Source organism: Muscardinus avellanarius (genome assembly GCF_963383645.1).
Source record: "Muscardinus avellanarius genome assembly, chromosome: 3".
In the NCBI taxonomy this organism is placed as follows: domain Eukaryota; kingdom Metazoa; phylum Chordata; class Mammalia; order Rodentia; family Gliridae; genus Muscardinus; species Muscardinus avellanarius.
Window position 1 is genome coordinate 45,211,523 of NC_137788.1, and position 15,810 is coordinate 45,227,332.

The 15,810-nt window shown below is 40.2% G+C and overlaps 1 protein-coding gene across 1 annotated transcript in view; it reads left to right on the forward strand.

Annotated features, from left to right (window-relative positions):
- The window catches only part of SCP2 (sterol carrier protein 2), a gene marked incomplete at both ends in the record, with an annotated part of 99,220 nt that overhangs the window by 9,717 nt on the left and 73,693 nt on the right, over positions 1-15,810 (forward strand). Inside the window, 2 exons of the mRNA XM_080691418.1 lie at positions 2,301-2,432; positions 6,997-7,061. Of these exons, the coding sequence (XP_080547544.1) occupies positions 2,301-2,432; positions 6,997-7,061 (197 nt within the window). The remainder of the gene's footprint in view (positions 1-2,300; positions 2,433-6,996; positions 7,062-15,810) is intronic.

Consider the following 15,810-nt stretch of genomic DNA (forward strand, 5'->3'; position numbering starts at 1 on the left):
ATAGGCCTGAGCTGCCACACTCAGTTCATATATTCTATTGAATAAATGTCTCATAATTTATTAATCCATCTTCTTTTAATGGATATTTAGAATGTTCTGTGTTTTCATAGAATTTTAAAAATATTTTTTAATATATTCAAGCTATATAGCAAGATGATTTTATTTATTTATTTATTGGTATTGGGAAGGAACCTAGGGGCATTCACCCTCTGGGCTACACCCCCAGACCTATTTTATTCTTAATTTTGAAACAAGTTCTCACTAAGTTTGGAGGGCCTCACAATTGCTGAGACTGGCTTCAAACTTGTGATCCTTCCTTTCTCAGCCTCCCAAGTACTAGAATTACAAGCATGCACCATCATGCCCAGCTTGCAAGATGATTTTATGTACATATATATTGTATAATTATTACCATAACCAAATTAATTAGCATACTCATTAATATCCAGGCTGTACTTTACAGATGTACAGAACTTGTTTATCTTATATCTGAGTTTGTGCCCTTAGATGAACATTTCCCCTATCCCCATTCCTTCACAGCATTTTAAATAATTATATAGTATTCTAGCCTTGGTGATCTACTATGGTTTATTTAGTAGTAGTAATTATGTTCTGTTCTTGGACATTTAAACTTATTTCTAATTTCTAGTTATAAAAATGCTTTAAATATTATATGATATAAAATATAGTAGCTGGGTGTGGTGGTGCATGCTTGTAATACCAGCGCTTGGGAGGCTGAGATAGGAGGATCACTCAGGTTCGAAGCCAGCCTCAGCGACTTAGTGAGGCTCTCAGCAACTTAGTGAGACCCTGTTTCCAAATAAAATATAAAATAGGTCTGGGAGTATAGCCTAGAGGTAGAAAAGCCCCTGGGTTCCACCCCCAGTACCCCCCCACAAAATATATATGTGTGTGTGTGTGTGTGTGTGTGTATACACACACACATATATAAAATAATGTTACTGCCATTATTAATAAATATGGCATATAAATAAATGTATGTCCATTATTTATTTCCTTGAGATTTCAAGATATCAAGGGAATTCTAGAAGCAAAACTTACTGATTCAAAGGTATACAGAGTATTGCAAAGGAGATTCTTTTTTTTCTTTTTTTCAGTACTCAGGGGCATTCTACCTCTGAACTACACACCCAGCCCTATTTTTTGTTTTTTATTTTGAAACAGGGTCTCATTAAGTCGCAGAAGGCCTCACTAAGTAGCTGAGGCTGGCTGTGAATTGCAATCCCCCTGTCTCAGACTTCCAAGTACTGGGATTACAAGCGTGCACCACCACTCCAGGCTTGCAGAGGAGATTCTGAATCTTGTTGTTTTTGCTGAAGACTGTCGTGACGTCTCTTCCTTCAGATGTCCTCATCTTACTGCTGCAGCACTTCTGCCTTGGTGGTCATATTACATATCCCCAAGCGTGGGGATTACAAGTGTGCACCACACGCCCGGCTAAGATTTCTTTTTTTGTGTGTGTATGGCACTGGGGATTGAACCCAGAGGTATTCTACCTTCCAGCTACACCTCCAGCCCAATTTTATTTCTTATTTGGAAACAGGATCTCGCTAGGTTGATGAAAGTCTTACTCTTTGCTGAGGTTGTCTTTGAACCTGCAATCCTCCTGTCTCAGCCTCCCAAGTATTGGTTACAGGTATGCACCACCCTGCCTGGCTTTTGAAGTAATATTTCAATAGTGTATTTACTATCCTACTCATGTTGAATGCTAGGCAAAGGAAAAGGCGTACAATTGAAAAAACAAAAAAACATAAGCCAGACGTGGAGGCTGAGATAGGAGGATTACAGGTTTGAAGCCAGCGTCAGCAGCTTAGTAAGGTTCTCAGCAATTTAGTGAGATCCTGTTTCCCAATAAAATATAAAATAGGTGTGAGGATATAGCCTGGAGGAAGAAGGCCCCTGGGTTTCATTCCTAGTAACACACACACACACACACACACACACACACACACACACACACACACACACAATATTAATAATATAGGATTATGTTGTATTGTAACCCCAAAATGCATATGTTGTAGATATTAAAATTTTATTTGTTTTACCGAGTGTGGTGGCACATGCGTGTAATCCCAGTACTTAGGAGGCTGAGACAAGAGGATCGCAGGTTTGTGGCCAGTCTCAGCTACTTAGTGAGGCCCTCCACAACTTACTGAGATTTGTTTGAAAATAAAGAATAAAAAATAGGGCTGGGGGTATAGCTCAGAGGTAGAATGCCCCTGGGTTCAATCTCTGGGACTTCAAAAAATATTATATATCTTTTCTTTCTATTATAGGTGACTCTACCTGTGGGCAGAGGGCTATCTATCACAGTTTGGGACTGACGGGAATTCCCATAATCAATGTCAACAATAATTGTTCCACTGGTTCTACTGCTTTGTTCGTGGCCCGGCAGCTGGTTCAGGGAGGTAAGGAGTGCTTATTTGTCTAGTGTACTTAAATAAACTTGGGGTTATTGACCTCTTTTTTTGTGTGTGTGTGTGGTACTGGGGTTCCTGGAAACCCTTTTACCTCCGGGCTACACTCCCAGACCTAATTTTATACTTTTTTATTTGGAAACAGGGTCTCTTAAGCCAGCACGGCTGGCTTTGAACCTGTGCAGTCCTCCTGTCTCCGGCCTCCCAAGCGTGGGGATTACAAGTGTGCGTCACCATGCCCGGGCTATTGCCCTCTTTTAATTATTCACACTATAGTCTGAGGGATTTCTTTATAATGCTTTTTTTTGGGGGGGGTCTGGGGGTGGAACCCAGGGGTATTTGACATTCGAACTATAATCCCTGCTTTATTTTTTATTCTTTATTTTGAAACAGGGTCTCACTAAATTGTGGAGGGCCTCACTAAGTAGCTGAGGCTGTCTGTGAACTGCGATCCTCTGGTCTCAGCTTCCTGAATGTTGGGATTACAAGCGTGAGCCACCATGCCTGGCTTTATAATGTATTTCTTAAAAAAAATCTTCATTGAAATATAATTTACATACCATAAAATTCACCCTTTTGAGGTGTACAGTGTTTTTTTTTTTTTTTACTATATTGACAGAATTGTGGAGCCATCATAACTGTCTAGTTTAGAACATGTTTTATGACCCCAAAAGACTCCCACAGTGGGGCATGGTGGTTCCTGCCTGTAATTTCTGCTACTCTGGAGGCTGAGACAGAGGATCTGACATTAGAGATCAGCCTGGGCAACATAGCAAGACCTGTCTCAAAATGAAATTTAAAAAGGGCTAGGGAGGTGGTGATAGGGTAGGAATGTCTTTAAAATAAAAAGAAGCCGGGCGTGGTGGCACACGCTTGTAATCCACACGCTTGGGAGGCTGAGACAGGAGGATCACACAGTTTCAAAGCCAGCCTCAGCTATTTAGTGAGGCTCTCAGCAACTTAGTGAGACCGTTTCCAAATAAAATATAAAAAAGGTCTGGGAGTATAGCCCGGAGGTAGAAAGCCTCTGGGTTCCACCCCCAGTACCACACACAAAAAAAATAAATAAATATAAAATAAAAATAAATAAATAAAAATAAATAAATAAAATAAAATATAAAGAAATCGTAGACCTATGAGTGAGTGGTCACTCTTGATTTCCTCTTCCACTTAGTCCCTTGTAACCACTAATCTATTTTCTGTCTTTGTTGATTTACCTATTCTTTTCTTTTTCTTTTTTTGCTGTACTGGAGATTGAACTCAGGGTTGAATCCAGAGGCATTCTACACCTCCTTCCCTTTTCTTTTTTTCTTTATTTTAAAACAGGGTCTCACTAAGCTGTGGAGGGCCTCGCTAAGTAGCTCAGGCTGGCCACAAACCTATGATCCTCCTATCTCATTCTCCCAGTACTAGGATTATAAGTGTGTACCATCATGCCCAACTTTACCTGTTCTGAACATTTATGTGAGACTGGATCACATATAGTACATGGCCTTTTGTGACTTCTTTCATGTAACATCATGTTTTAACAGCTCACCTACATTGTAGCATGTATCAGTATTTTAAACTTTTTTTGCCAAATAATATTCCATCAAATGGCTGCTATATTTTATCTATCTGCTCATCAGTGTACAGGCATTACTGTTTCTGTATTTTTTGCCATTATGAACACTACTCCTGACATGTGTGTACTTTTTTGTATACAATTTAGGGTGACCCTGTCTTTTTTTTTTTTTTTTTTTTTGGTACTAGGGATTGAATCCAGAGGCATTCTACCTTAAAGCTACACCCTCCTCAGGCTTATTTTATTTTATTTTTGCTTTTTTGCTTTGAAACAGGATCTTGCTAGGTTGCTGAGAATCTCAGACACATTGCTCAGACTGTCCTTAAACCTGCAACCCTCCTGTCTCGGCCTCCCAAGTACTACTAGATCCTGTTTTAAAGTAAAAAGAGCTGGGATGTAGCTCAGTGGCAGCGCATTTGCTCTTACCATATGTGAATCTCTGAATTTAGTCCATAGTACTACAAAATAAACTAAGGAAGGGGAACAAGGGGTACTAGCTTTATCAGTAGTATTACAAAGCTACAAGAATTAAAACAGTAGTAGAACTGTAATAAAAAATCAAATCAAAGTGGAACAGAATATGTGGCCTAATAAAATGTCCTAGAATATTTGGAAATAGAGTAGAATACATATTTAGTGAACTGAAAACAGTTGGCCACAGAAAAATTATACACAAAGCCATTTGTAGTGTCACATACCTGTAATCTTAGTCACTTGGTAGACTGGTCATGAACTTGAACTTGTCCGGCCTTAGCCTCCTGGAACTATAGGTGTGCACAACCACATATTCCTCTTTTTTGTGTGTGTGCTCGCTTTTGAACCCAGGGGCATTCTACCTTTGAGTAACAACCCCAGACTTTTTTTTTGTGTGTGTGTGTATGTGTGTGGGTCTGGGGATGGAACCCAGGGGCATTTGACCTCCAAGCTCCACCCCCTGCCCCATTTTTTATTCTTTATTTTGAAACCAGGTCTCACTGAGTTGCAGAGGGCCTCACTAAGTAGCTAAGGCTGTCTGCGAACCGCGATCCTCCTGTCTCAGCCTCCCGAATGCTGGGATTACAAGCGTGCGCCCCCATGCCTGGTTCCCCAGCCCTGTTTTATTTTTATTTTAAAACAGGGTTTCACTAGGTTGATGATAGTCTCATTACCTGCTGAGGCTGTCCTTGCACCTGTGATCCTCCTGTCTCAGCTTTCCAAGTACTGGAATTACAAGAATGTACTACCAAGTCAGGTCTTTTTTCTTTCTTTTTTTTTTTTTTTTGGTTCTAAGAGTTGAACTCAGGACTGTTTTACCCCTGAGCTATACCGCTTGCCTTATTTTATTTTTGAAATAGGGCCTGGTTGATGAAAGTCTCACTACTTACTGAGGGTATCTTTTAACCTATGATCCTCCTGCTTAGATTCCCAAATACTGGGATTACAGGCCGGTGTCACCATACTTGCTCTTTTGTATTTTCTTAAGAAAAATTTGGCAGTTTTATCATATTTTGTTCTTCAGTTTAACATAATTTTTAGATGGCCTCTCTCTTGAGAAACAGTTCTGTTGAGATTTTGATTTGGATCATTTTAAATTTTTATTAAAAGTATTTTGAAATTCAGAATTAGAGTTGGGCGTGGTGGCACATGCTTGTAATTCCAGTACTTGGGAGGCTGATACAGGAGAATTGCAGGTTCATGGCCAGCCTCAGCTACTTAGTGAGGCCCTCTGCAACTTACCGAGACACTGTTTCAAAATAAAGAATAAAAAATAGGGCAGGGGGTGTAGCTCAGAGGTAGAATGACCCTGGGTTTAACACCCAGTGTCACAAAAAATAAATAAAAATTCAGAATTAGCTTTTTATGTTTGTTTTTCTGAAGACATATTTTCAAATTAATCTAGGTTTTTTTTTTGTGGTAATAGAAATAGAACTCAGGGCTTCACACATGCTAGGCAAGCTATTAAGCTATATCCCCAACTCAGCTATTTAGCTATATCCCCCCCCCTTTTTTTTTTTTTTTGTAGTACTGGGATAGAACCCAGGAACTTTTCTACCTCCAGGCTATACTCCCAGACCTATTTTATACTTTATTTGGAAACAGGGTCTCACTAAGTTGCTGAGAGCCTCACTAAGCAGCTGAGGCTGGCTTCGAACCTGCGCCATCCTCCTGTCTCCGCCTCCCAAGCGCGGGGATTACAGGCCTGTGCCACCGCGCCCGGCTCCCCAGTTCTTTTTATTTCATTTTGAGACAAGGTCTCACTGAACTGTCCACACTGGCCTTGAATTTGTACTCCTCCTGCCTTAGCCTCCCTAGTAGTTGAGGTTACACGTATGTGCCACCAGTTCCTGCTAATTAACACTTGAGAAACAGGGAAGGATGTCTCTTTTTCTTTCTTTTCTTTTTCTTGGGGGTGCTGGGGATTGAAACTAGGGGCAGTCTACCTTTGCGTTCTACTCCTAGCCCTATTTTATTCTTTTATTTTAAAACGGGTCTCTTTAGCTGGGCGTTGTGGCACACGCTTGTAATCCCCACGCTTGGTTGGGAGGCTGAGACAGGAGGATTGTGCAGGTTCGAAGCCAGCCTCAGCAGGTTTAAGAGACCCTATTTCCAAATAAAATATATAAAATAGGTCTGGGAGTGTAGCCCAGAGGTTAGCAGGCCCCTGGGTTCCAATCCCAAAACCACCAAAAAATAAAAAAAATAAAACAGGTCTTGCTAAGTTGTGGAGGGTCTCAACTAAGTTCCTGAGGCTGTCCTCCAAGCTGAGACACTCCTGTATCCACCTTCCAAATATTGGAGCTACAGGTGTGTGCCACCATACCAGGTTCAAGAATTCTTTTTGGTTGTTTTTTTCTCTTATCTAGGCATAAAATAATTTTTTCTGTAATTTTTAATTATTAAAATTTATAGGTTTATAGTATGTTTTTGTTGACATACTCATTTAAGTTGAAGGATGTAGTGGTATTTTGTTTGGCATCTGAAACTGAATTTTCATAACTATTTTGTTTTAAGGTATGGTAGATTGTGCCTTGGCTCTGGGGTTTGAGAAGATGGAGAAGGGGTCTCTTGGATCAAAAGTGAGTCTCATTTTATTGTTATTTCTAAGTTGTTATAACATTATAAGAAAACTTTGCAATCTAACAAAAATAGATTCTGCTAAGCTGGGTATGGTGGCATACACTTGTAATTCTAGTACTTGGGAGTCTGAGACAGGAGGATTGGAGATTCAAGGACAGCCTCAGCAAGTAGTGAGATTTTTTTTTTAAAGTATTGGAGATGGGACCCAGAAGCATTCTACTACCAAGCTATACCCCCAGCTCTATTTTTTTTTTTTTTTTTTTTTTGCGGGTCTAGGGATGGAATCCAAGGGCATTAGACCTCCTAGCTACACCCCCTGCCCTATTTTTTATTCTTTATTTTGAAACCGGGTCTCACTGAGTTGCAGAGGGCCTCACTACGTAGCTGAGGCTGTCCGCAAAGTGCAATCCTCCGGTCTCAGCCTCCCGAATGCTGGGATTACAATGGGATTACAAGCGTGCGCCACCACGCCCAGCTCCCAGCTCTATTTTTTTATTCTTTATTTTGAAACAGGGTCTCACTAAGTTGTGGAGGGCCTCACTAAGTAGCTGAGGCTGGCCATGCTTGGCTTAATGACTGCCTTTTATGTGTTTGTTAAAGTACATCATTTACATTAGAGAATTTCCCTCTTACCCCCTCCCATCTCCTCAGGTCACCTTATTTGATCATCTGTAGAATCTCTTTCTTCATCTAGAGTTCCTCCTATGACTTATTTCTCCCTAACTTCTGCATATTAGGGAGAGTATTCAATTCCTTCTTTTTTGTGACTGACTAATCTCACTTAGCAAAATGTCCTCCTCTTCCATCCATTTCCCTGTAAATGATGTAATTATGTTGATTTTGTGTGTGTGTGTGTGGTACTGGGGTTGGAACCCAGGGGCTTTCTACCCCCAGGCTATACTCCCAGACCTATTTTATATTTTATTTGGAAACAGGATCTCACTAAGTTGCTGAGAGCCTCACTCAGTAGCTGAGCCTGACTTCGAACCTCTGCTATCCTTCTATCTCAGCCTCCCAAGTGCTGAGATTACAAGCGTGCGCCACCACACCCAGCGTAATTGTGTGTGTTTTTTTTTAATAGCTGAGTAAAATTCCATTGTGTACATATCCTACAACTTTGTAATTCATTCATCTGGTGATGGACATCTTGCTTGGTTCCGTAGTTTGGCTATGATGAATTGTGCAGCTATGAACATAGATACACATGATTAGTTTGGTAGTTTGGTTTCCTTTCTTTTGGGTAGATACCCAGAAGTGGTATTGCTGGATCATATGATAAGTTCATTCCCATTCTTCTGAGGATCTTCCATACTGTTTTCCACAGTGGTTACACTAATTTGAAATTCCACCAACAATATTTTAGAGTTCCCACTTCTCCACATCCTCGCCAGCATTTCTTGTTGGTTGTGTTTGAACGATTGCTACTCTAGTTGGAGTTAGGTTAAATCTCAGGGTAGTTTTGATTTGCATCTCTGATTGCTAAAGATGTTGAACATTTTTTCATACATTTCTTGGCCATTTGAATTTCTTCTTTCATGAAATGTCTATTTCACATCATTGTCCATTTTTTGATTGGGTTATTTGTTTTCTTAGTGATGAGTTTCTTGAGTTCTCTATATATTCTAGATACCTCTTTAAGAGTAGTAGTTGGCAAAAATCTCCCATTCTGTTGGCTCTCGGTTGAGGTTCTTGAGTTTCCTTTGCTGTACAGAAGCTCTTCAGTTTCATGCAATCCCACATATTCATTCGCCTTTTAGTTTCTTGTGCCTTTGGGGTCTTTTTGAAAAAGTTTTTACCTGTGCCTATGTGTTGCAGTGTTGGACCAATGCCTTCTTCAGGGAACCTCAAGGTGTCTGGCTAATTTCCAAGTCTTTGATCCATCTTGAATTGACTCATGTGCAGGGTAAGAAAGTGGGATTTATTTCCATTTTTCTGCATATGGTTAACCAGTTTTGCCAACACCATTTGCTGAACAGGCAATCTTTTTTTTAGTGTGTTTTTGGTGCCTTTGTAAAGAATAAATTGGCTGTAATTGTGTGGATTTGTTTGAGTCTTCTATTCTGCTCCATTGGTCTTTGTATCTGTTTTTGTGCCAGTACCATGCTGTTTTTATTACTATGTTTTCTTTTTTTTGTTGTTTGTTTTTTTACTGTAGGTATTGTGATTCTTCCTGCATGTTTTTGTTTTGTTTTTTGATAGTACTGGGGGTGGAACCCAGGGGCTTTCTACCTCTGGGCTATACTCCCAGACCGATTTTATACTTTATTTGGAAACAGGGTCTAGCTAAGTTGCTGAGAGCCTCACTAAGTAGCTTAGGCTGGCCTCGAACCTGTGCAGTCCTCCTGTCTCTGCCTCCCAAGCGGGAGGGGGGGGGGTTCAAGTGTGCACCGCCTCGCCCGGCTTCCTGCATGGTTTTTGTTGCTGAGAATTACTTTCACTATTCTGGGCTTTTTGTTTATCCAGATGAATTTAAGGACTGATTTTCTATGCTTGTGAGGAATGATCTTGGCAATTTAATGATTATTGTGTTGAATTTATAGATTACTTTTTGAAGGATGGCCGTTTTGATGATATTTATTCTGCCTATCCATGAACATGGAAGATCTTTCCATTTTCTAAGGTCTTCGATTTCTTTTTTCAGTGTTTTATAATTTTCTTTGTAGAGGTCTTTTACCTCCTTGGTTAAATTTATTCTTAAGTATTTTATTTTTTTGTGGGAAATTCTGAGTGGAATTGTTTTCTGGATTTCTTTTTCAGTGGATTTATGGTTGGTGTACAGAAAAGCTTCCAGCCTCAGCTTCTTAGTGAGGCCCTCTGCCACTTAATGATACCCTGTTTCAAAATAAAGAATAAAAAATAGGACTGGAGGTGGAGCTTGGAGGTAGTATGCTCCTGCCTTCAATTCACACAAAACAAACAAACAAATATAACAACCAAACAACCAAAAATTCTAATTCTTACTGTGATGGTTTTTTTTTTTTTTTTTTGGATACTGGGGTTGAACCCAGGAGCATTCTACCCAGGGCAGTCTTTTTTATTTTTTGTTTTGTAACAGGATCTTGCTTGGTTGCAGTATCATTAAGTTGCTGAGGCTGGACTTGAACCTGTGATCCTCCTGTCTCAGTGTCTCAATACTAGGATTACAGGTGTGCATCACCATGCCCAACTTGCGGTGGTCTTTAGAAATAGACCTTTAGGAAGTAATTTGGTAAAAGGGGTGGAATCCTCACGATGGTATTATTTCCCTTCTAAGGAGAAACACAGAAGGGAGCTTGCTTCCTCTCTCTGCTCTCTGCCAAATGAGGATATAACAAGTAGATAACTATCTGCAAACCAGGACAAGTTCCTCACCAGAATGCCAACACCCTCATTTTGAACTCTGTCACCTCTAGAACTGTGAGAAATCAGCATTTGTTGTTGAAGCCAACCAATCTGTGGTATTCTATTAGAGCAGTCCAAAAGACAAGGGCAAAGGGCAAAATAGACATTTCTTTCTCAGGTATTTAAAAGGACAAATACCAAAATTTTGAGTGTTTGTAGGCATGTGTATAAGTGCTTGAAGAGGTTTTCCTATTTTTTTCTTCTTTTAGTTTTTTTTTTTTTTGGGGGGGAGGGGGGTGCTGGAGATTGAAACCAGGGCCTTATATATACTAAACACACACTCTACCACTGAGCTGCACCCTCACCCTGAGGTTGGCAGGTTTCTATAGATATTTCTTATATTTTTATGACATACTTTTATGGAAGCTGCTTAAAGATTTTATCTTCTCTGTGTAAATATCATAGAAAGTAAGCCAGGCACTGTGACACATGTCTGTAATAGCTGTATTTGGGAGATTGAGACAGGGTCACTGGTTCAGTGCCAGCTTGAGCAATTTAGCAAGGGTGTGAGTAACTTAGTGAAATCCTATTTCCAAATAAAAAATAAAATTGTCTGAGGGTATAGCTTGGAGGTAGAATGTCCCTGGATTTAATTCTCAGCCCCTCTCCCAAAAGCATAGAAAATGAAAGAATAAAGAAATAATCATATGGGCTGGGGTGGTGGTGCATGCTTATAATCCCAGTACTTGGGAGGCTGAGAATCACAGATCTGAGTACGGCCTCAGCAATGGAGTAAGGCTCTTAGCAACCTAGTGAGACCCTGTTTCAGAAAGAATAATATAAAAGGGGCTGAGGGTTTACCTTGAGGTAGAATGTCTCAGGATTCAATCCTTAGTACCAAAAATAAAAAAAACCTGTAATGATAAGTATCATTAACTGCTAATTTAACTGAAAAAGTTTTGAGGTTGTACTATACATATAATTTGATGTATATACTTCATTTTTTACTTAATATTATCATTTGAGTATTATTTCATGTTAAAATTATTTATAGCCAGGTGTAGTGGCGCACACTTGTAATCCCCGCACTTGGGAGGCGGAGACAGGAGGATTGCAGGTTTGAAGCCAGCCGCGCTGGCCTAAGAGACCCTGTTTCCAAATAAAAAGTATAAAATAGGTCTGGGAGTGTAGCCGGGAGGTAGAAGGGTTTCCACCCACAGTACCACTGAAAAATAAAATAATAAAATGATTTATAAGCAATTATTTGGTTGTGGCACTGGGATTTTTAACCCAGAGGCACTCTACCTCCGAGCTATACCCCCAGCCCTATTTTTATTTTGAGACAAGGTCTCAGTAGGCTGATGAGTCTTACTACTTGTCTCAGCCTCCCAAGTACTGGGATAATATGTGTCACCATGCCTATTTTGTGTGTGTGTGTGTGTGTGTGTGTGTGTGTGTGTGTGTGTGTGTGTTAGTTACTGGGGATTGAACCCAGGCATTCTACCTCAGAATTACACCCCTATCTATTTGTTTAGATCTTATTATTATTATTTTTATTATTTTGAAAAAGGGTCTTGTGCTGGGCGTGGTAGCGTATGCTTGTAATTTCAGCATTCGGGAGGCTGAGACCGGAGGATCCTGGTTCGCAGACAGCTTCAGCTACTTAGTGAGGCCCTCTGCAACTCAGTGAGACCTGGTTTCAAAATAAAGAATAAAAAAAATAGGCCAGGGGGTGTATCTTGGAGGTCGAAAGCCCCTGGGTTCCATTCCCAGACCCGCAAAAAAAAAAAAAAAAAAAAAAAAAGCTAATTTGATGAGGGCCTGCATAAGTTGCTGAGGCTGGCTTCAAACCTGAGATCTTCCTGTCCCAGCCTCCCAAATACTGGGATTACAGGTATGTGTCACCATGTTCAGTTCTAAGCAAAATAATTATTTTTGGTGATATTGAGGATCTAATGTAAGGACATTCTACCTCTGAACTATACTCATAGCTGAAACTTTCCTCAAACCTATGATCCTCCTGTCTCAGCCTCCCAAGTACTGGGATTGCAGCTTTTCACTTTTTTTTTCCTTTTTTTGTGGGTCTGGGGATAGAATTTAGGTGCATTCGATTTGACCTTCGAGTTATACCCCCTGCCATGTTTTTTATTCTTTATTTTGAAACAGGGTCTCACTAAGATGGAGAAGGCCTTACTAAATAGCTGAGGCTGTCCACAAAGTGCGATCCTCCAGTCTCAGCCCCCCAATTGCTGGATTACAAGTGTGCACCACCACACCTGGCTCAGCTCTTCACTTTCTTAATGGTGTCCTTTGAGACAAAAAAATTTTAATTTTGATGAAATTGAGTTTATTTTTTTTTCTTTTTCTTTTCAGTACTGGGGATTGAACCCAGGGGCATTCTACCACCGAGCTATATCCCAGTCCTTTATTTTTTATTTCTCTAATATTAAATGGTGCTGATTATTTTTATATGTTTATTTTCTATTGGTTTATGTTCTTTGATAGATTCAGAAACTGTTCACTCTTTTTGTCCACTTACTGTTGTGATATAATCTAACTCTTGCTGGGTGTGTTTTACATGTTTTTTTTTTTCACTCTCTGGACTTACCCTTACATTTCTTTTTCATTTTTTTGTGGTTCCAGGGATGAACTCAGGAGCATTCTATCTCTGTACAATCCAGCCCTTTTAATTTTTTGTTTTGAAATAGCGTCTTGTAGGTTGCTGAGTCTTACTACTTGCTGAGGCTGTCCTCAAATCTATGATCCTCCTGTCTCAGCCTCCCATGTAGTAGGATTACAGGTGTGCACCACCATCCCTGGATAGATAAACAGTGATGCATCCAGATAGTAGAATATTATGCAGTACTGAAAAAAATGAGCTAACAGGAACTGGGGCGATAGCTTAGTGGTAGAATGCTTGCCTAGCCTGGTGAGGCCCTGGTTTCAATTCCCAGTACAAGAATGAAGAAAAAAAAAGAGGAAAGGAGTAAGGAAGGGAGGGAGAGAAGGAAAAAAGAAAGAAGCTACCAAGCCATGAAAAGTCATGGAGGAAACTTAAATACCTGTTACTAAGTAAAAGAAGTTCATCTGAGCTGTGCATGGTGGCGCACGCTTGTAATCCCAGCATTTGGGAAGCTGAGACAGAGGAGGATCGAGGTTTGCAGACACCCTCAGCTACTACTTAGTGAGGCCCTGTGCAACTCAGTGAACCTTTTTTCAAAATAAAGGATAAAAAGCCGGGTGTGGTGGCACACACTTGTAATCCCTGTGCTTGGGAGGCTGAGACAGGAGGATTGCACAGTTTTGAAGCCAACCTCAACTACTCATTGAGGCTCTCAGCAACTTAGTAAGACCCTGTTTGCAAAAAAAATATAAAATAGGTCTGGGAGTATAGCCCAGAGGTAGAAATCCTCTGGTTTCCACCTCCAGTATCACCAAAAAAAGAAGAAGAAAAAAAAAAAGAATATGTTTAGCTGTTTAAGTCATTCGTTCATTTGTTCCTTCCTTCTTTGTACTGGATTGAACCCCAGGTGTGTTCTACCTCTGGACTACACTCCCAGCCCTATTTTACTACTACTACTACTACTACTACTACTACTACTACTTCTTCTTCTTCTTCTTCTTCTTCTTATTATTATTATTATTATTATTATTTAAATTTTTATTTTTTTGCAGTACTGAGGATTGAACCCAGGGACATTTTATTTCTGAGCTATATCCTCAGCCATGTTTTATTCTTTATTTTGAAACAGGGTCTCACTAAGTTGCAGAGGGCATCACAGGTTGCTAAAGCTGGCTGCAAACTGGCGATCCTCCTATTTCAGTCTTCCAAGTACTAGGATTACAAGTGTGTACCACCATGTCTGACTATTTTTATAAATGTTGAAGCGGGGTCTTATTAGGTTGTTTAGGGCTTCACTAAATTGCTGGGGTTGGCTTTGAGCCTGTGATCTTCCTAAGTACTTGGATTACAGGTGTGCACTACCACACCCGGCATTTTATTTTTATTTTTAAGCAGGGTTTCACTAAGTTGCTGAGGCCTACCTCAATTTTATGGTCCTTGTATTCTAGTCTCCCAAGTACTGGTATTTACAGACACACACCATCACATCCAACTGTCAGATGTATCTCCTCCAAAGACGTTCTCCAAGCCTGTGTCAGTTAGCAATCTTACTGTTGTGATCCAAAATACCTGATGTCTACAACTTAGAAGAAGAAAGATGTTGGAAGCCTTGAGGTCACCTCAGTCTGGCTTAGAAGGGGCAAAAGCTGCCCACCCAAGTGGAGATTTCTGCATACAGACAAATCTCCAGGGAACAAATGAGACTGATAAGCAAAGACCTGACAACTTCCTTGTTTACCCTTTCCTTCCCTGACTCATCTGTGACTGCTTTGATGTTTTTCCCTGACTTACCTCTTGACTGCTTTCCTCTCTCTTGTGATTAGTCATTTTTTACAATGTTTTGGTTAAAACTCTCAATAAAAAGCAACTCGATGGTGGAAGGACAGGTAGGAGAGATACCTTTCTCCTCTCCATCTACATCTGAACTACATCCCTAGCCCTCCACATTTTTAATTTATTTTTTTGTGTAGGGGCATTCTACCTCTAGGGTACACCCCCAGCTCTATTTATTATTATTATTATTATTATTATTATTATTATTATTATTAATTACTACAGGTCTGGGTATGGAACCCTGAGGCCTTTGACCTCCAAGCTACATCCCCTGCCCAATTTTTTATTCTTTATTTTGAAACAGGGTCTCACTGAGTTGCAGAGGGCCTCAGTAAGTAGCTGGGGCTGTCTGCAAACCACGATTCTCTGGTCTCAGTCTCCCAAATGCTGGGATTACAAGCGTGCGCCACCACACCTGGCTATTTTTTATTCTTTATTTTGAAACAGGGTCTCACTGAGTTGCAAAGGGCCTCACTAAGTAGTTGAGGCTGTCTGCGAACCATGATCCTCCTGTCTCAGCCTCCTAAATGCTGGGATTACAAGTGTGTGCCACCACGCCCAGCTCTTTTTTTTTTGTTTTTTTGTTTTTTTGTACCTGGAATGGAACCCAGGGGCTTTCTACCTCTGGGCTACACTCCCAGACCTATTTTCTATTTTATTTGGAAACAGGGCCTCACTAAGTTCCTGAGAGCCTAAGTAGCTGAGGCTGGCTTTGAACCTGTGTGATCTTCCTTTCTCAGCCTCCCAAGCACTGGGATTATGAGCGTGTTCCACCACGGCTGGCTTATTTATTTTCTTTCTTTAAGCTTATTTTTCTTAACCAAGAGAATGTCTGAACGGTGGTCCCTTTAGAATTTCTTTATGGATCAAGACTTTATCTTTGATTATTCATTCAGCAGTTCTTTTTTTTGTGGTACTGGGGTTCTTTATAGAATGCATACTACATGGGAGGCTATGTGCTGGCATGAGTA